The 22,586-nt window shown below is 41.1% G+C and overlaps 1 protein-coding gene across 2 annotated transcripts in view; it reads right to left on the minus strand.

Moving 5' to 3' along the window:
- Positions 1-236: 236 nt before the first annotated feature.
- Positions 237-22,586, minus strand: part of myg1 (myg1 exonuclease) — a 28,832-nt gene continuing 6,482 nt past the window's right edge. Inside the window, exons 3-7 of one of the 2 annotated variants that reach the window (XM_061786027.1) lie at positions 19,431-19,590; positions 16,829-16,978; positions 12,847-12,969; positions 12,553-12,734; positions 237-1,826 (exon numbers count right to left, since the gene is read on the minus strand). In XM_061786027.1, the coding sequence (XP_061642011.1) occupies positions 1,637-1,826; positions 12,553-12,734; positions 12,847-12,969; positions 16,829-16,978; positions 19,431-19,590 (805 nt within the window). In that variant the 3' untranslated portion in view covers positions 237-1,636. Of the gene's footprint in view, positions 1,827-10,828; positions 11,486-12,552; positions 12,735-12,846; positions 12,970-16,828; positions 16,979-19,430; positions 19,591-22,586 lie in introns of those variants that run through there. The other variant, XM_061786028.1, reaches the window with a different exon arrangement.

Genomic DNA, 22,586 nt, shown 5'->3' on the forward strand with positions numbered 1-22,586 from the left:
GCGCCTTATAGACGCTTTGATGCCGCAGCCTGGTGGAAATAGCCTGCGCGCTTCTTTGTAGTCCACAACCAATGAAAGGAGCCGCCGTCCCCTCTGTGTACCGGTCTGCATGAATTAGACTTCCTTAAAAAGGGAATTCATGGCTATTCGCAGGCTTTAATGGCCAACCTGGTTGATGATATGATCAGATTTGGCAAAGCAACAGCTTCACTGCTAGAAAGATAGAAAAGACCACAAAGTATTAAGAGCATTTTAATGGAAATGAATGGCAGTTTATTAGGTTCAGCGACAACATCAAATGGGATCCAATTGGAAGAGCTGTATCAAAACAAAAACTGCCTTTAGAAAGATGATAATGCAGTTTTGCATTAACTTGACAATATTTACCTCTGCTAAGGAGGGTGTTTTCTTTTTTGTTAATTACTAGATTGACCAAAATTGTGCACCACTGGAAAACGAGAAATTATTTCAGCGCTGCTCCAGATATCAGGACCATTAGTGAAAAATAACCAAACTCAAATTACAAGGAAAAAAATGCTTGATTAGTCATAATATTCAGAGGAATATGTGGATGTGGATTTTTTCAATTTTGTGAGTATTCATTATTTTTTAAAAATACAGAATTTCTTTTTTTTTATTTTTTTTTTTAATATGGATTTTTTTTTAAATTGTCATAATACAAGAAATTTGGATGCCAGTCTATTGTTTGTTTCTTTCAATTTTGTATTTAGTTTGACAAATTCCTTAATTTGTCTGACAATGTATGAAGCTGACAGAGAAACTACATTGGCATCCAGGACAGGAGCAAACAAGTGTGCAGTTTCGTTTTGGCTCAAATTAGCTACTTTGGGCCTTGGCAGAGGTCTACAACCCACCAACCCTGATAGAGTATGAACCCAGCTATGGCCATCCATCCATCCATTTTCCGTACCGCTTATCCTCACTAGGGTCGCGGCCGTGCTGGAGGCTATCCCAGCTGACTCTGGGCGAGAGGCGTGGTACACCCTGAACTGGTCGACAGCCAATCGCAGAGCACATATAGAAAAACAACCACTCACTCACATTCACGCCTACGGACAATTTCTTCAATTAACCTTCCAGATATGGCCATTGCAGATGTTTTTTTTTTTAGGGGGGAGGGGGAGAATGGGTTCAGATGTGGATTTTTGTTAAATTTTGTGATTACTATATTTATTTAATTTTTTTCGAAATTTCTCTAACAATAACTTAGAGAAAATTCAAGTAGGAGCACGATGCGTGTATAATATTGCAATATTGTCTAGACTCAAATTAACACTTTGGGCCTTGGCAAAGGTCTAAAACCCGCAAAGGGCTCTTCTACTTTCGTTAGTGTTACTACGGTTTGGAATGTAGACATGTATTACATTACTCTGAGAGGTGGTAACCTTATTTTGGCTAGAAACACCTCTGAGAGTGTCCATCAAAACTGAGTATTATCACCTTTAAAGGCAGCTTATTGTTGTACTTGATTGTGCAGTTGTACCTAATATTGTGGCCAGTTGCAAACCATCCCTAGACTAACAAGATGAACATTAGTGACCCCCGACACGCTCTGACTACACAAGCAAAAAAAAAAAAAAAAAAAAAAAGGGGGGGGGGGGGACTTTCAGACCGATCAGCAGTCGCCGTTCACAGACGACTTGGCGGCAGCCTGAAGGGTGCGGCGGGCCATCTCCAGGGCCCCTTCCCGCGTCTTGTTCCCGCCGATAAAGCCGCTGGTGTGCACAAAGACGCAGTCCTTGATGCCGCTGAGCTGGGACAGCTTGTCGTCGCGGATGCCGCGCCACTCCTCGAGCAGGGGCAGTCTGAAGACAAAAGACCGGGGTTAGCACGCGTGCGGCAGCAGCTGTTTCAACCTCCTGTACAAAAAGTGTTGTGTCTATGCTTCTCCTCATGTGTAGCTAAAGGACATGAACCGTAGCGCGGCCTCAATCAGACGTCGCAAATACACCACCAGAAGCAATCAGCCCTTATTCTTCTCCTCCAATTATGTGAAAAATCACAGTCATACAGGGACACCAGAGTCTGCCGTCAATCAGGGCAAAGATCGGCTCCGAGAGGGGCTGACCTCACCACAGCCAAAGTGGATGAGAGCATGAAAATGTAAAAAAAAAAAAAAAATCTAATAAAAAACATAGAACTCATTTTCCACCTCTCAAATTGAGCACAACCCCTTTTTCTGTGTGGGTATCAATGTCATTGTGAAGTGCCATTTATCTCCATTATCTCACTATTTTACATCACTGACTGCCTTTAAAATGGTTTCTATATATGAAAGATGACTTACAGCTAGAGCTACCATGCCAATCTTGGGCCATGTTTTTTTTTTTTTTTTTTTTTTTTTTTTAAAAACAAATAAAAGCTTGATGAAAAGAAGAAATGTACATGTATACTTTACAGTCTATTACAGTAAATGGCTGGCAAACTTGCCACATTGGATTTTTAAAACGGACACGTGGGCCAGGTGAATTGAAGATGAGGTAAAAATAAAGAAATATGTAAAATATGCTAGTTTTTAATTAAATTCATTCTCATTTATAATTCATTTAACTACACAATATGACACAATGAAAAAATAACATTGTGGGTATGTAAAATGATTTCGTAATATTAATGTAAAACAATACTAGTCAATTGCATTATTTACAATGAATCAATTAACCAATTATTTAATGAGATAAATGCCAATATGATAGTTGTTGCCTTAAAACAAAAATGATCCTGAATGAATATTGATTTATATGGGGGCATCCAGTATGTAAACATGACTAATTGCTTGTATGTACAGTATACTAATCGTTGGGTCTGTGCCACGGACACAACGGTCACGGCCGCACCACAGACTCCAAGTGTAAAATTACACAATTATACAACAAAGTAGAGGTGGTTCTTTTATTAAGACGATCCCGACATGAAGTTTTGGGGTTACGAATGAAGCACAGCGAAAAAATACTGTACGTTGTCAAGCAGCACAAGAACGTACATGTAGATACAAATATGGGTTACATCACTATCATAGGAATGGAAGTATAGTAAAACGAGGATCCCCTATAATTATTTATTTTTTTGTTAGTTGCCTATGTTTGAAAATGTGCCTTTTAGCAAGACGTTCAGATTTTGGCCCTAAAGTGACGTCACAGTTGGGCTATTCCGTCAAAGATGGAGGTGAAGCAGAGTTGCAGCGTTGTTGGATGCAGCGTTATCAGCATTGCCCATCTTTGTATAGACTGAATTTACGACACGGTCCGTTATGTGAGTAAATATTAAAACCGTACGACAAAATAAATTCCTAACAGCTTACCATTATTGTCCACCTGGTATGCATTGTGTTTCCAAGGCAAAAACATAAGCGCCACACAACCACGTTGCAGCCCATGCGCGCCATGAACTCATGTCAATATATGTTGATCTCCATAAAGACAGCCTGCGGAGGTGAGCGAAGCACAGCCATAATCGCTGTTAAATGAATCAAGCGGTCAATAGCTCCATTGTATGGCTACCTGCGCGGAAAAGGTCAACAGGCTTGGTAATGAGAGGAAGGAGTGGGAAGCTTTGCAGCGGTTGTTATGAGTGGTCAGGAAGCTGCGATATCAAGTTCACAATTAGAAAATTAGTCGCACGCCGCATAGATCTCCATTTTAAAGTACTATCATGACATACAGTAGACCAGGGGTGTCAAACTCATTTTTGTCTCGGGCCGCATTGTATTTATGATTTCCCTCAGAGGGCCGTTAGAACAGTGAAATGTTTAATCACCAAATCATATTATTACCATTACACAACAAATTGAGGGATAACTAGTTTTGAAATCAGAAGACAAGGATAATAGTTTGTTCAAGTATTGTTTAAGTTACTTTAGAAGAAGGGTTTGGTAACAGAAAAATGCAATATGTCAACATTATTGTTTATTATTATGACAATTTGGAGAAAGATGTTAGCAAAAATCACGGAACTTGACTAGCATGATTTGCTTTAGCAGACCACATAAAATGATGTGGCGGGCCGCATCTGGCCCCCGGGCCTTGAGTTAGTCACCTATGCAGTAGACACTACCAGCGAGTGCTTCAGTGCTAAAAGATGAAACTCAAGAATCATGGTTTCACTGCACTAAACATTGACTGCTGGTTTGTAGGTTTTTTTACACACACACAAACACACCTTGAGATACGTTAAGAGTTTTGTGATACGAGCCGTAATTCGTATGTTTTTTTGCTTTGACTTGCAGGTGCAAATTTAAGATACAAGCGCTGTATGGTGGCCGTGTACTGAATTAAACTCACTTGACAATGCACAGCATTGAAAAAATATCTCCAGTTTGTCAAAAGAGTTAATTGCCGAGTCTCTGTTGCTGAGCAAAATGGGGGCACCGACAAAAGCTCGTCAACAGTGGCAAAAAGTATGGAGTCTTGCCACATTTCCCTGTGCAGTATTAGATAATCTTTAAGTTACTGTTTGTGGACATGGTGTCTTTAACGCAGAGAAGACGCTGACATGTAATCTCTCTGCAATGTTGTGTGAGTCCTTGATTAAGGTAGGTATGGATGTAGATAAACCTGTTTGAAAATACAGTTTGTAACGTTACATAGAGTGCCTCAAAAATGTATGAGCCCATGACCTGATGTAAGGTTTATGTCACAGGTTCCCTAAATTAAGAGCATTGCTTCCTCATTCCCCTTCCAAATGTTAAAATGTCAACAGCTCACTGAAATTGAAAAAGTTCACATTAAAGCACTTCATGATGCAGGATGGTGGCACTGTAAATAGAACAAGCAGCATGGTGGACTAGTGATTAGTAGTTTCAGGGTTCAAATCTCAGCTCTGGCCTTCTTGTGCGTGGGGGCTGCCACCTACATTCCGAAAACATGCATGATAGGTTCGTTGAAGACTCACTGTCTCTACGTGTAAATGTGATTGCGAATGGTTATTTGTGTGTGTCCTACGATTTGCTGGCGACCAGTCCAGAGTGTACCCCGCCTCTCAACATAGCTGGGATAGGGTCCAGCACACCCATGACCCTAATGACGACAAACTGTATAGAATATGGATGGATTTTCAGAGAACAAATCCTATTCAAATTAATTAAAATCTGACAGATTTTCTTTTTATTTTTCCTAACAGGGTGAAATTAAAGAGTTTTCTTGAAACATTTTAGTGGCTAAAGATGTCACACAATGGAGAATGTGTGACTCATCTCCATACTTTCACGAGGACATTCTTGGAAAAATACCCCAAAAACTAAACTTTACACTAACAAATATACCAACAACCCATGATTCCATGCCAGTGAAAACATACTGTAACCTCATGGGCCAAAGTCAAAATAACCTTTGAGAACAGTTAAAGCCACCTGGGAGCAAAGACAGGAAAACAATTATTCCTTCCTCCTTCTTGAGGCTGTTGAGAAGATTTCTTGGGCAATAAAGAGGAAGATGATAGTGTTGTACAGCCTCTATTTTCTTTCTGCTTCACCTATCCCTCACATTACCTTTCCGAGGAAGCGCTGCTTCCACTGTTCTCCTCCCTATGCTCACACACATTTCCGATAAAAATAAACCTCTACCCCGCCCTCCACTACAGGTGCAGTGGCAGGGATACAGGTGATAACAGCACCCCTATAGAACAGTTGGCACATGTCTATTGGGAGGACGCGGGCCGCCCAGAGAGACAGCCATCTGGATTTTTTTTTTTTTTACATTTATTTTATTTATTTTTGTATTCATCTAAAACACTGTTCTTTCCCATTCATCGATGCTCCTGTTTGAATTTAAAGCTTTGGAGAGCTTCAGAGTTGACTTGAACATGCGCCAACACCTAATGAAATTCTGCAGTGGAGTGGAAAGGAGCGCAGGGAAGGGGGATGAGGTTACGTGTGAAAGGTGAGGTGGCGAGATAGGAAGACGGCTGGATAGGGGCGAGGGAAAGGGAAGGAATTAGTGGAAGGATGGCACAAGATTGACCATGGAAAAAGCAGATACAGCGCGTAAAGACACAAAATACTATATATAAAAGAGATGGTGAGATGGGGGGAACAATGGCAGAGCTCCTCATAGTGGGGTGGTTGAATGTATGCTGTGGACATAGGTGAAAATAGTAACAGCCATGGTCACATCATCCACCCCTCTTTCTATTCCTGTATCAGTAATAAGAGGATAAAAGCAGACAGTCGGGTGTTTCGCAGGTTACAATTATACCTTGTTCACCATCTCAATTTAGCATGCTTTTTCTCTGACGACATTGTCTTGGGAGGCGCTGAAGATGTAGTACTTTTCCATATCGCGGAAGAATCATCAGTGTTGAGGTACTTAACAACTAACAGGATGAGTTAGAGAGGGAGAATGGACTGTATGACGTGTTTACCAGCAAATAGTGTGTGAAGTAACAGGAGACACACACTGCATGCACACAACACCAGCACACCATTTAATGAGACAATACAAGAGCTGGATCCCCCGCTCACCCAAAAAAAAAACCTGTGTAATATCACATGCTCACACGGCATATTCAGTTGCCGCTTTACTAACATTTTTTTTTTTGTTAGTTTAAAAAAACATAATCCTAGATTTCTTCAGCAAGCCTCCTCCAACTGCACATCATGTGACACATTTTTGGGGTGATAGTCATCTGACCGGAGTGAGCAAAACAGTGGCTACTACAAATGAGTTCTGTTCAACTACGCAAAGTGAACCGGAGGAGACGAAGACACTAATATTACGGCTAGTACGACTAATAAACCTGAAATCGTGGGCCCTTCAAGCTCATTTAGGTCAGAGCTAATGGAGCATTTCGGCTACCCGGTTGAGAACAGAGATGGAAATCGTGTAATCGACTATCTGCCGACTTACTATCTGCCTTAAGTATTTCAAAAACTTCTCCAAGTCGCGTGGAAGATGTTAATGCAACTTCAAAGACACTATCCCAAAATTATTTTTAAGTGGGGCACTGAAGAAAACACAGGCACAGTGTAGTCTGACCAATGTATTTATCATACACAATCAATGAATAATAGCGGTGCAACAATTAACTGATTAATCGACAACTAATCGATCATCAACTTAATGACAAACTACTTCGATCAGCTATAATTTTTTAGGAGACATTAACTTTTATTGTCCAACTCCTCTTAATGTCAGTCTCTCAACAGTAAATATTCTCAGATTTCATTAGTCCTCCATGAATGCAGACAGATTAGTTGTGTGTTTCATCAAAATAAGACATTTGCAAACATCTGCTTTTACTTTGGAAAACAACGATCAACATTTAGGCCTATATTTCCTGACATGTAACCAGCAACTGAATCATAATCAATTTATGTGTGTGCATTTTATGCCCTATCAATTTTAAAAAATGTCCCTTTTTTTTTTAAAGGGAAGCAAATGAAAACATGTTTATCCAACTCAACGATGTAAAAAAAATGAATAATCAAGTATTAAAATAAATGGTAATTGCAGCCCTAAAACTGTATTATAAATATAATTAATCTAATACCATTAAATCGAATCGTGTATCAAACCGTGGGTCTGAAATTGAGATACGAATAGACTCTTAACTTTGGTGTATCGTTACAGTCTTATTGTTGAGCTTATACTGTAACATCCAGAGCGAAGGCAGAGCAAACATAAGCTAACGTTTGCATCTGCCATTTCTATTATGACAAATCTGATAGACCAACTAGCGAGCAGCGGTGGTGTACGTCACCAATACATAATCTAGTGCCAATGGAAACGCTTCAATAATAAACCATCCAACTATATAAAGCAAAAAATGTAATCATTAACCCATCAAAAGCGATCACATTTAGTGAAGGCAATTATGTTCAGTTATGGTTGCGCATGCTAAGTATGGTTACCAAAATATTAGCAACATCTTAATACCTCTATTATGCATTTCCTTTGGTTACAAGCGAGACAGAAACAAACTGCATACATATTTTATAATGGGAAAGTGATTATTTATGGGATTAATCTTTATGTCATGGGTTGAAATTATATTATCCACTGAGACACTGAAAGGGGTGGGTGCATATACTGTATGTGTGTGTATGGGAAGTGGGGGTATATAGAAAATGGAGATTTTTATAATAATGTCACAAAAAAAGCAATTGCATGGTGGTTGATTTTGAGCTTGAGGCAGAGGAACCAAGACTGAGGGCAATAAACTGGAATGTAATTTAAATACTTTCTACTGCCTAACGTGTTATATGCACATCGGAATGTTCTTTCACTGTCATGTGATGAGTAAGTGGAGTGACAACGCAGCGTAACGGGTGAGAGTGAAGATACGCCAAATTAATGTACGTTTCAGATGTCTTCAAGTGGAGCGATAAACTCATTCACTCACTCATGTGTGCCTGACTCCTTGTATTCTCAACACAAAACATGAATGGATTTATTATTGTGCTTAGCACTTGGTGTCCACAATGAGGAATTTAATTCATTACATCTTATATTACAGGGGACATATTGTGGATAATTGATTTGGTTTTAATAGGTTACAAATAGTTGGATCTCTGGAGTGCCTCCCCACTCATCAAGTATGAAATTAAACAACAAAGTAAATCTTGTGTTGTCTGCCTAAGTCTGAAAACGGACAGTATCCGTTACTAGTCTTCACACGATCAGGGTTTTTGGGGCCGATCTGCGAGTTTATAAAAAAAAAAAACACAAAAAAAAAAAGATAACCGATCACTGATCCAATCACTAGATAGACCAATGTGTCTATTTAAATGACTTGCTCATTTACGGTGTATACTTGTGTACTGTATACTGAGTATCTTCAAAAATATTCTCGTCAGGTCATGTATTCCAAACAGTCAGGTCAAACCAACATTACAACGTGACAGAAATAATGGGTGCTAACTTACTGTAATTAAATTACTTTATTGTAATTAAATTACTTCACACACACCGAAACTTTAGAGCATGATTCGACAGAAAGCTGGCATGTTTACGTAGAACTGTTAGTGCTAGCACGAGCTTGCTAGGCTACATAATGTTTGGTTGCCTGCTTGCGAGCCGTATCGTATTAAAATTACTTGAACATACCTCAAGCAATCCGTGAATGAACGTCTTCTCCCGAGCACCGGTAACCACCAACGCCACGTTTTTCCCCTCATTTTGTTCTTTTTTGACCAATACAATACACGCGCGATCGATTGTTGTTGTCGTCACCATGGTAACGCGTGTATCCAGTTGCGTTTGAGTTGACAAGATAAAGCCCAGTGATCATAAAAGACGGGATGCGGGGGTATCGGAATACAAGCTTTTATTGCAGTAGTCTGACATAGTGCAATCGTGAAAGACCAAATTTGTCTTGTAGTCTGATCCGGGCATTACGTGTTGTCGGTCTCAGACGTGTTGTCTGTCCCATATCGCCAACGTATTTTTTTAAAATAACTTTATTGCCTGTCAGATATTTACAGTACTATGTCAAAAGACACACAACAAGGCTAAAAATAAACCAGCTTTTGGATTCAAATATACTGTACACGATGGCGACGCAGAGTAAATGTCTTTTGCAGAGCCGATCTTCGGTGTACTATGACAAAGCCGATCAGCATAAAATGCTAATTATCGGCCGATATCGATCAAGCCAATCAGATCAGTGTAAAGTCTATCTGTTACCAGTCCATTTTGTACTTTAGGACCACTGCAGTAAAATGACAAACACCCCACATCAAGTTTCACCAGCCATGACATGACCAGCTAGGCGAGGGGAAGATCCAGAACCATTTTCAAGCAACAGCCTATAATGTCTGCAAAATCATTATGCAAAGGTACTATCATGCAGGAATACCACGAAGAAGCGCCTGGTGACGCCACCCGCTGCAATATGATTAGCGGCTGCATCGCTGGAAAACATGACGCAGATGACATGTCTGCAACACCATCTTTGCTAACTTGCTACTTTGCTCTGGAGTGGACACACTGCCTCGCCTCATTGGTAAATGTAAAAGAAGAAAAAAAGGTTGCACCTGTTATGAACCAAACGGGACACATGCAGACCAATTTGAAAAAGTCAAACCAAACCATTTGTAGGGTTTTCTTAAATCGTTTCATCCCGACAGCATTTCCTTCGGATAAGGGGCAAATATTTGATTGCTCCGTGAAGTTGTTGACGCGGTGGGGGGAATTTGTGTTTGGGGATCTGTCCATGTGCCACATATACACAGTGTAGTGTATGAAATGCTGCCTCCATGAGTAAACATGCTTTTACTTACTATCAGTGTATGGGGCAGGGTGGCTTATTTAACAATGTCACAGCATGTTCTGAAGTTGCTATGTCCGAAAACTATTGAGGTACGATGGATTTCATTCAGGGGTGTAGTTAATTCAGAGACATCTAATTTGCTGCCTAAATACACTGCTGACTGAAATAAAGGCAAATCTGTGCAGGAAGAGAGCAAAGTGTGGGATCATTTTAAACAAGAAAAAGTCAGTAGTAACTATGTATAATCTATACAACAGCGAATGGTAGAAAGTGAACAGAGTCCTGCATCAGTACTTTGCCATCCCTGAAACTTTGCACAACTTTGGACTGACTGACAAATAAATGCCATGTCTACAGTTACGCCTCCGATGCCCCAATTTGCTGAGAAGACATTGTCAGAGGGGCTAGTGTCACTTCACTGCTTTGATATGTTGACAGGCTCATACTTCTCATGAAGAACAAGTAGGCTGGAGTTACTTTACAGTATTTTGTTACTGTTGGCTTGTGCGTTACAAGTGCAAGGAATTAGGCAACGAGTCTCAGGCTATGTTGTTCAGGAAATAATCTTTAATAGGAAAAAAAAAGTGTAGTTTCCTTATTTATTTTTAATGGCTGATAATACTATTTTTGCTTAAGTAGAATTATGAAGCCAAGTAGTTAAGCGTAGATAACACTTAATTGCTCCTACAGCTTGTTCCCCAAGGCACTATCTGAGTTTGTTTGCATAGAGTAATTGCTGATCCCCACACTGCCAATCATTGCCACACCTTAGTGAAACACAAATCAAACCCTTACACCTGCTTCAAGGTTGTCTCCAGAGCACAGCTGGCTGAAGACAAAAGCCGTTACTGCCATTTTTAAAGAGGCACATTCAGGTGAGTGAGGAAAAGGGAGACGGAAGACAGTCGGCTTTTAGGCGCTCCGCTGTGCGCCCATCTGACAGGCACTTATGTTGAACGCGTGCCAAATGAATGTCCATTCGGCAATACTGTATCATTGGAACAAGCTGGGATCGGCCGCCAACACCACTTGTTGCCACAAATTACAATACAGTGACCACAGCTGACAGAGAAAAGACAAGCAGGATTGAAAATGGGAAAACAAAGGCAAGTTTTTTGCAGCTCCAACAACATACAAAGCAAGTGTGGCATGCTGGCACAGCGAGTCAATAACAGCAACTACGGCACTCCGGTGGGGCCACTGATGACGTTAATCGAGCAGCTTTGTGGACAGTCTCAGCGGGTAAACGTTTTCCCTCCTGGAAAACAGGAGCCATTCTTGAAAGGTGCTAATCATCTAACACATTCACACTGACGGCTTCCTCCCATCGTCACCGCCATTAATCAGCAAGACTAAAAAAAGAATGAACATGAAGTTGGACTGACAAAAGGTGGTGGACTGCAGGCTGGGGCTTGTGCGACAGAACCTACTGAACAGCATATTCTTTTGGTCATAACACCATGGAGAGTATTATAGACCCCAGCTTCAGATAGACGCTCCTGGAGTCACCACATGGCGCAATTCGGAACCCATCCATCCATTTTCCATACTGCTTATCCTCACTAGGGTGCAATTTATAATGTGATGGAAAATTTTGTATCTCAAATATAGGGCTGGGCAAGTAATACCTTTTATTACATTTATTACAGTTTTTGTACCCTGTGTCCATTATACCCTGTGTCCATTATACAAAAATACATTCATGACTGAACAATCACATTTATTTTAAATGGCATCATTAATAGCGTGGACTCTCATGCAACAACAGTTATGCAAATTTGGGCTGACCTTGTTCCACTGCATTCCCCTGGGTGGATGCAGGTCGCCTATGGTGATGGGTTAATTAAAGACACTAGTTCAATAGAGGATGTTGCAAGCGAGATTAAACTTGTGAAGCTCACATTCATTAAAATCCACCTTTAAAAAAGGAGTGGAGTTCATACGGATAATTGGCTGTCAATGAAAGCATTCGTCATGTAGGCAAGTGGCCATGTAGTGTTTCCCAGAAGTGAGGGAGCTACACATGACTTCCGGGTTCAAGTGGCTCTGTTGAGATGTAGGATGTGTTTACATCTTTTTTACTCTCGCTCTCTACAGAGGAATGACCTCTGCTTCAACTAAAGGATGCTTCTCATTCTACAAACAGGATTTTTTGTTGTCAAATGCTCCAATGAGCAGTGAGTCAACTAAACGCATCGGGGAGAGTGTGGAGCCCAAGCCTGTCACCACTCTGTATACATGCAGGCTCCTTTGGTAACACGAGCGTGCAGCTGGACATTGTGGAGTAGACATTAAAAAAAAAATCATGTTGCCAGCTGTTATCACCTGCTCTGGAAGGTGTTGAGGCCCGCAGGGACACACTGGACCCTCCACGCTCCATTCTGGTCGGAGTACACCACATACTTGATGGGCGTCTCCACCTGGAGCTCCTTCTCCAAGGCGAACAGATGCTCCTTCCAGGGACAACCGCCCTGGGAGAACTCCATCACCTGCCCACTGGGCTCTACCTGGAAACAAGAGGAGCTAATCATTGTCTGTCTCAAGTTTTTCAAACACAACAACACTCAATGAACACCGCAGGAAAAGATACTACAGCTACATCAAACATTTTGTGTGTACCTTGTGCCGCTCATTGATGGCTTCTTCCACAACCTGGCGGGCTGGCAACCAGCAGGACAGGTAGAAATCCAAACGGTCCAGAAACTCTTCTCCAACTAATGCCAAGGCCTTTTTGAACCCCTCCTACAGATGGAAAGATATAGTTGATGCGGTAAAAAGAGCACTTGCTGGCAAGTTCGGTATAATCCATCCATCCATTTTCCGAGCCGCTTCTCCTCACTAGGGTCGCGTGCGTGCTGGAGCCTATCCCAGCTGTCATCGGGCAGGAGGCGGGGTACACCCTGAACTGGTTGCCAGCCAATCGCAGGGCACATAGGAACAAACAACCATTCGCACTCACAGTCATGCCTACGGGCAATTTAGAGTCTCCAATTCATGCATGTTTTTGGGATGTGGGAGGAAACCGGAGTGCCCGGAGAAAACCCACGCAGGCACGGGGAGAACATGCAAACTCCACACAGGCGGGGCCAGGGATTGAACCCGGGTCCTCAGAACTGTGAGGCTGACGCTCTAACCAGTCGGCCACCGTGCCGCCAAGTTCGGTATAATGTTTCATGTTTTTTTATCTGTTTGTTAGCCAAGCCTCAGAGTGATCTATACCATATATATGATTCGCTACTGCTGGTCTGGACCTAAAAGTGGGTTGCGGACCGCTACAGTAGTAAAAGATTACATGCATTTGCATTTTTGCTTTTTCCGGTACAAAACAGAGGTGTACCAAGTTCCTACACTGAACATATTAGGTAAACGACAGAAAGTATAATTGTCTCTCGCTGCAGTCACTAGTTTACTCCGTAATCAAATAAAGTGCAGCTCAGCCTCTGGCTCACAGACATCATGGCTAGCAATACGTCCAACCTATTTGAAACGGCGTTTATATATACGGTACAGTAACAACATTTGCACCCCCACATAACCTGCAGTTCTTCTTTAATAATGATATATGAGCCGATCTGCTTTTGTGTGAATCCTCCACATTCCATAGCGTGAATGGCTCATGTCTTCTGCCAACTTATCTCCATAACTTCTCCGGCGTAATGGATTTCTTGAGTTTGACAGTAAACTCCATCTGGTTGTGGCAAGCCATAACTTGAATCCTCTTTTTAAAAGTATATTAACTAATTATATCAGCCAAACTTCTGCTTTTTGTGGAGTGAGTGGAGCCACCTACCGCCATACAAAACTCGTATCAAGTTTGGCCTTGCAAGTCAAAATAAAAATTCGGACAATTGGCGACTCCTATCTCGAGGCACCACTGTATGTTGAAAGACACGGTAGTCAAAATTTGGATATTAAAACAATTGTATTACTAGTTTACAGTCGTTTTCAAAAAGCAAGCAAGACTTGGCCACGACTTTAAACACACATTATGCTTTTTTTTTTTCCTTGACTGTCTGACATGACATTTGACTAAACCTTTCCTGTTTTGGGTCATTTATATTTGCTAAATGCCAGAACAGTGAGAGGTTACGATTTTTTAGACAAATATATATAAAAAGACTGCTAAAAAAATATTGCCAGTTTAGGGGTGCCAATATTTTTGAGCACAAATGTATATTTAGTTAAGTTAAATGTACAGTCAAATCCGGCCTCGCCATGTTCTCCCCGTGCCTGCGTGGATTTTCTCCGGGTACTCCGGTTTCCTCCCACATCCCAACAACATGCATGGTAGGTTAATTGAAGACTCTAAATTGCCTTTAGGTGTGAATGTGAGTGCGAATGGTTGTTTGTTTATATGTGCCCTGCGATTGGCTGGCGACCAGTTCAGAGTGTACCTTGCCCAGAGTTGGCTGGGATAGGCTCTAGCACGCCCGCGACCCTAGTGAGGATAAGCTGTACGATAAATGGATGGATGGATAAATATAGACTCAAACATGGTTTATATAGGGACATTTTAATTTTGCTATGAACAAATGTCTCGGTTTTGTGTAGCTTTGCCATGTTAGGCCAGTTTAAGGAACAAAACCAAAAATTAATATCCTCTGATAAAGTCAACTTATATTCATTCAACATGGCCAAAATAACTCCAGTTCATATTTGCACTACAGGGAACTGTGAGTCTGAGCTTTAGCAGGCACGGAAGGAAGAGATAAGAATCTCTTTGCATCCTAAAAAGTCTCTGTTCTATTGAGGATTTTTGCCAAGCAATTTTCCGATTAAATCGGAGCTCCTTTGTGCTCACTACATTGCTGCGTGAGTTGTGCAAAGAGCAGGGCAATTGGAGGCAATTGCATCGATTCACTTGAGAACGGAAATGGCACAAAGTAAATGGGCCAGGCTGGTACAGCCTGGATGATGGAAAAATATAAAATAATGTGTTGACACAGATGATGGTTATGCATAGGTACATCGCAGGTGTCTCATGACAGTCAGCACAATAACGTGCCATTTCCCCCGCAGGCATTCCCCTGTTACACTAATGAGGAAACAGACATACAAACTGGTCTTTTAAAAAGGGGTTACAGTCATTTTTTAAGGGGGGTTAAAAAGCTACCCTCTGAGTGCACTACAAAAATGCAGTTTGTTCAAGGTTAAGGCATGCAAGGCAGAAACTGCTTACACACCAGCATCTATGATTGCTGACACAAGATAATGTAAACATTGTTAGCTAATTTAATATAGCCAACCACTGCTAGTTATAACATATCGTAAGGCTCCCACGAGTGGTCAAGGATAGATGCAGCCAATGGTGCACTTTCAATCGCTTTATCGAACAACAGCAACAAAACAGGCAACCACATACAAACAGGCAAAAAAACAATACTCTCTGGCATATGTTCTTCAAACTGTGAAAAACGAGTTATATTAACCACATTCGATTGTGCCTTCTAGTTTTTTTGTTACTGCAAGTGTGGATCTCATTGCGTGCACCACAGTGCCCCTCAGAGGCCAAGACGTGAACAGCAGGAACAGCGATCCCAACAAGGGACACAGAGACTGTTAAGCACCTTGAGCCTCACTACATATTCCTAATTTCCTATCTGCCATGACATTGTCAAAAAAAAGACCTCAGTTGCATCCAGAAGTTCAAGAGTGTATTGCTACACATATGGAGAAAGCAAATGCAGTTCTGACGATATACAGAGTGAATTGAACTTTGCTAGGTTGCACTTTAAAAGTATAATTTTGTATTTACTATTTATTGAGGTTATCTTTCATGGTTTTCAATTTTTTTTATCTATTCAAATTCAGAATATGCTTATGTTTAAGTTAAACAGTGGTTACGTTGCAATTTAAATATATATTTTTGAGTATTGGTTTTAAGTTATTTTTCAGGATTTTCTAATTATTATTGTAATCAAGGGTAGTACATTCTTATTTTTAAAAGTTACTTTATGTAACCTATTCATTAATAATAAATGCGTCAGTTTTTTTACATTACCTACTGTTGCTGATTATTGCTCTCTGTTTGAGTAATATCACTTGATCAGGCTTTTTCTAACATTCCCTACTACAAAATAAGTAAAGTATGTATGATTATTGCCAATATCGGATCGGACCGATATCGGCCAAAACTCAAGGCTGCAATATCGATATCAAATCAGAAGTGAAATTTTTTTATTGGGACATCCCTAAAAGGAACAAAACTCCATCGTGAACAGAGGACGCCCTGCAACTGGATTGAACTGTCACAGAGAAATAAATAAAGTTCTGTATATTCAACGGACCGATTTTGACGTAATTTTACTATAAACTATTCAGTCAATTAGCTATTTGCTGCAATAGATAGAAAAAAACAAATAAGCATATTTGCCAACTTTATGCACCTGTGGGTATTAAGGTTGTTTATACTGCTTAGGGGCTGACAGTCGGAATAATGGGATTGTATGAAATACCTTTAGCTCCACTAACAATTCTAGTGTTTGATGTATGACTGCCTTTTATGCCGAGCTTCACGTTGCGTTTCTGTCCTGAGCCGCGGTGATTTCCAATACAAAGTGTGCGCGCGCGCGCACACACACACACACACACACACGCTCACCTCAGTGTCCTGACTCTTGCTGTTCCAGCGCGGATTCAGGTGGCCAACACGTGCGCTCAGCGTCGTGGATATGGCGTAGCGTGCCTCGCCATCACACTGTGAAATGCCATTGTCTACAGCATCCACCTCCTCCACAAAGTTCTCATAGAGCTGCCGGGAAGTGAACAGAGGATGCGAGCGCAGAGCTTAATGAATGCGTAATGACATGGAAATAGGCAGTTTTATATTAATGCATGGATGTCAAGCCTCCTTTTTTTCCAAGACAAGGAAGGAAGCAGCAACGGGACATTGGGGCCCATTAGGTCCAAATGTATAGCTAGTGACTGAGAGCTAAAGTGCAATGCAAGCTTATTAAACCACAGAGGACCGCTACTATTTTACAGTGAAATGAAAAAGGTTGGACAAGATCCAATAGAGGGACAGCAAAGATAGAGATGTATTTCAGACTAAATGTCCTTTCCTCTCAGGACATGCAAGGTAATACACTGATCAGTTGACACTATAAGAGGGAGGTAAAAAGGGAAACTGAGCTTCGAGGCATACAAAAAAAGCTGTGTTTAAAAAGTAGCTGTGGAGCATACACGAAACATTATGTTTGAGGATTCACACAGACTGGAGATGATGCAAGTTAATAGTGACTACATTTATGGCGTGCAAAGATTTGGCGAGCCTAATGTGCCATGCAAAGATGCATGTGCATAGGCCTCCTGCTGGTGGGTCCAAAATTCAATAAATAGAACTGCAGTATTCACAGTCGGGAGTCTGTCACAGTGGAAGTGTCACAATTCCAACTAGCTGCTGTTATTTCTGGTCCTTCTCTGCGCCAAGTGTCTGATGGAGGCAGAACCCCATAAACAAATTTTTCCTTTCTTACATACTATGCTTTTTTTGGGGGGGGGGTTGAGAGACATGCATGTGTTGCCACAATTTAAAACAGTTCTCTAGTGTTTTATTAACATGTAAAATGCTTTCATCAAAATACCCCAAGGATAAGGAATTTAAACATATTTTCACTTTTTTTAGCCACCTGAACTGAGCCTGTGTTACGCAAATGAGCCACTGCTCACCTGACCCCGCTGTATACAAGCATTTTAATAAGTCAATTTTTCATAATATGTCCTATTTAAGAGCCTCCACATTTGAACAGGAATAACTAATCTGCCTGCAGTTAGCATAATTTCCTCACATTATGCCTGTATTGGCATACACTCACTGGCCACATCAGTAGATACACGTGCACAGAAAAATGAACCCCAGTGGAAAAGCTCAGTTATACTCAGTTTTGAATGATGTAAAAAATGTAGGAAATTGGTTTTTGCTTTACAGAAAGTGGAATATTAGGCTGGCTTAATATACAGTGTATATATCAGCATTCCATTCCATTCTCAACACTGCTTCTCCTGTTCAGGATCGCGGGTCGCTGGAGCCTATCCCAGCTGACTTCGGGCGAAAGGCGGACTACACCCTGAACTGGTTACCAGTCAGTTGCAGGGCACATAGAGACACAGACAACCATTCACACTCACATTCACACTGTCACTGAGTGGGAACTGAACCCACGCTGCCCCCACCAAAGTCAAGCGAGTGTACCACTACACCATCAGTGACATATATCAGCATCTGCATTTTTAATTTACACAAAATCTAATGAATAAATGAATAATTCAACTAAACGCTATATTTAGTTGGCTAGTTTACTTGTGAACTGCTTTATGTTTTGAACGGAGTGGACAAACTTCTGGCAACCATGTGAACTACTAGCCCTGTACAGTTGGACTAACCACAATTCCTACGAATTTCCCAAAATAGATGCCGGGTCATCTTTATTGGGTCGCCGATTGACTAAAATGTTGCAAGGTTTATTTTTCTTTTTTTTCTTTTCTTTTTTTTTACCATCAAGCAGGCAAACATTTTCTTGGCAAACAGCTTTTTTTATGCTAAATTGATGGTTATTGTGTGTTTTGATGATTGATTTTTACACAAAGTATATGTAAGCATTATGGCAAGAAATGACTTTGTGAACAGCCAGCCAGCCTCCTTAGCTATGAACTTACCCATCCTATGGAGGGTAGCAATCATGGTCTTCTGGCCAGTTGTCAAGTCAGCAGTCTTCCCCATATTGAGTCCAACTGAGACAATTGAACCAAACTGAAGCAATTTAATGACACATGGGGAAACCTGTGCAGGTGTTTTGAGTTTAGTAGATGATTAGTGTGTGTGTGTGTGTGACACTCAGTTTATAACATTTATGGCCTGCAAAACCTGGGCTTATTTTGTCACAGTATTCAAATTTTTTGAATTCCTGATTTTGTGGGTTTTATAAGCTGGAAACCCAAATTATGTAAAAATAAACAAATAAATACTTGAAATTGTTAAATTGTGAGCCTATAATCTATGAAAGTTTAACTTTTTGAATGGAATTATGGAAATAAATAAACTTTTCCATGATATTCAAATTTTTTGGAAAGGGTCTTTATGTCCTCCTACTGTATTAATGCATTGATTTGTTTTCCTCTATCACCTCCCCGCAGTGGGCATTTGTTCCAATAGAAAATAACAGCAGACAGAACATCCCCGGGAAGCGTTGTCCTGTCACTCTCACTTTGTCATAGAGGATCTCCAGCTGCTTGTCGTCCTCCTTCAGCTGCGTCAGCTGGGCCAGCAGCTGACGGCCAAAGTGGAGATAGACCAGGCCGGCAGAGCTCAGCTTGGTCACCCAGGGCTTGTCGGGACGCAGGCTGTGGAAGGTTTCTGCGAAGGTCCTGAACGTAAAGACAGACGTCATGAATGTGAGCGGGGTCATTGAAAGGTACCAAAATGTCACAATGTAGCTTCAACTGTGAAACTTTCATAACAGTCTTTGGCTTGTTCGCTGTCACATTAATTGACAGGAACAAAGGCCATGTCCATGTGAAGAAAGGTAAATTTTCCTTGGTTTTCTTTGGGAAGGGCAGCTATCATCCTAAACATTTATGTATTTTAGGGGTCCCCAAAACGACATCCCAAACCTTGCTCAGTGGCACCCCTTGGGAAAAAAAATAAAAAATCCCCTGGCACCAGTTTCTCTCTACGTGTGTCTACGTGTCGTGGCACAAAAAAAGTCTAAGATCGCATGTCCGGAACTGAACAGAAAGTGAGCCATTTTGGTTTGAAGCAGCCATGTTAAGGGTATTCCAAGTTCTCGACGAGGGAATTCCAATCAGGCAGGTATCAGAGACAGATGGGCCACATTGTCACATTCACTGCCATTGACGGCTTAAGAAGTAAAATATTAGCGTTTAATGTTAACTGGGAAGGCTGGCAGTGAATGAGTTAAATTGGACTGTCGTGTACACCATTTAAGAGTCGCCATGAAAAAGGGGGTGCGAGAGTCGATTTAATTGCTTCTCGCGGCTTTAATTTTTAGATTTACATGGCAGTGGAGGCAGCAGTTCAAGTCGCCAAATTACACTTTTCAATCTGTGTGGCGGATCTGTGCATGTGGTGCATGGAGTGGACACATTCCCATACACAAAGCCACTCCAGAAACCCAACTACAGTGCCGTGAAAAAGTTATTGGACCTTCTAAGATTCTTATATTTTTGCATAATTTCCCCACTTTAATGTTTAAGATCATCAAACAAATGTAAATATTAGACAAATATAACCCAAATGAACTTAAAATGCTGTTCTTATATGGTGATTTTTCTTTTATTATGGAAAAAAAAATATTCAAAGTTACCTGCCCCGGTGTGAAAACATAATGGCCCTCTAAACCTAATAACTCGATGGGCCATCGTCAGCAGCAGCAACTGAAATCAAGCATTTTCTATAACTGGCAATGAGTCTTTCACATCTCTGTGGAGATATTTTGGCCTACTCATCCTTGCAGATTTGTTTGAATTCAGCAAAAATGGAGGGTTTTCGAGCATGAACGGCCTTTTTAAAGTCATGTCACTGCATTTCAATCGGATTCAAGTCTGGACTTTGACTAGGCCACTCTAAAACCTTCATTTTGGTTTTTTTAAGCCATTCAGAAGTTGACTTGCTGATGTGTTTCGGATCGTTATACTGCTGCAGAACCCAAGTGCACTTCATCTTGAGGTCACAAACTAATGGCTGAACATTCTCCTCCAGCATTTTCTGTTAAAAAGCAGAATTCATAGTTCCATCAATCACCGCAAGTTGTCCAAGGGAGGCCTGCAGTTGTTTAGAAGTTGCCCTGAGTTCTTTTGTGGCCTTCTGGATGAGTCATTCCTGATCTCGTAGGGTAATTATTGTAGGCTGGCCACTCCTGGGAAGGTTCACCACTGTTCCATGTTTTCTCCATGTGAGGATAATGGCTCTCCCGATGGTTCGTTGGAATCCTAAAGCTTTAGAAATGGCTTTTGTAACCCTTTCCAGACTGATAGATGTCAATTACTTTATTTCTCAACTGTTCTGGAATTTCTTTGGATCGTGTCATTTTGTTGCAGCTTTTTTATATCTTTTGTCTGATTTGATTTTGTCGGGAGAGATTCTGTTTAAGTGATTTCTTGATTGAACAGGTCTGGAGGAAATCAATCTATGGTGTGATCAGTTAAAATTAAACAAAAATTGTGATTAGCCACAAGTAATTCATGATTTAACAAGGTGGTAATTACTACTTCACACAGGGCCAGGTAACTGAATAGATTTTGTTCCTTAATAAATGAACTCACCATTTAAAAACAGCATTTGAAGTTCACTTGGGTTACATTTGTCTGATATTTATATTTGTTGATTATCTCAAACATTAAAGTGGGGAAACTATGCAAAAATATAAGAATTTGAGAGGGGGTCCAATACTTTTTCACGGCACTGTAATTGTACATAGGCAATTAAAAAGTAAATTTTTCAATATAAGACTTAACATTGGCACGGGAATAATTTAAACCCAACATAATTTTGCATAATTTCAAATTTTAGCCTCGGTCCATTTTATAATAATTTTTGAGGATTCACCATGGAAAATGAGGCGCAAGGGCCCAGTCATTGTTGCTCGTAGCTTTAATTTGCTTTTAGAATTGCATACCAGGCCAGATCAAATGCTCTCATGGGTCACCTATAGCCCAAGAGCTGGAGGTCCACCATATTTGTGACATAAAAAGAGCAGGCGGCACGGTGGCCGACTGGTTAGAGCGTCAGCCTCACAGTTCTGAGGTGCGGGGTTCAATCCCCGGCCCCGCCTGTGTGGAGTTTGCATGTTCTCCCCGTGCCTGCGTGGGTTTTCTCCGGGCACTCCGGTTTCCTCCCACATCCCAAAAACATGCATTAATTGGAGACTCTAAATTGCCCGTAGGCATGACTGTGAGTGCGAATGGTTGTTTGTTTCTATGTGCCCTGCGATTGGATGGCAACCAGTTCAGGGTGTACCCCGCCTCCTGCCCGATGATAGCTGGGATAGGCTCCAGCACGCCCGTGACCCTAGTGAGGAGAAGCGGCTCAGAAAATGGATGGATGGATAAAAAGAGCAGTTACGTAAATATTAGTATCAAAAACTCAACATTAAGTTGTTTTTAAATTGTAATATCTGATGGATGTGTATCAGAGGTCCATAGCGAGGATTCAGGGGCCCCACAAATATTGTATAGTCCATTAGGCTTCAGTGGCAGTTTGCTTTGTACAGAGATGGAGAGCTAGCAGGTTGCGTGGCATGTTTGCAAGCGTGAGCACACATAAATAAACAGCCACGTGCACAGATGGTGTGGAGGGAAGGGGGGTTGGGAGGGTGGTTCATCCGGCGGCATCGAGTCACTGC

This window comes from Phyllopteryx taeniolatus, chromosome 9 (assembly GCF_024500385.1).
Source record: "Phyllopteryx taeniolatus isolate TA_2022b chromosome 9, UOR_Ptae_1.2, whole genome shotgun sequence".
Classification (NCBI taxonomy): domain Eukaryota; kingdom Metazoa; phylum Chordata; class Actinopteri; order Syngnathiformes; family Syngnathidae; genus Phyllopteryx; species Phyllopteryx taeniolatus.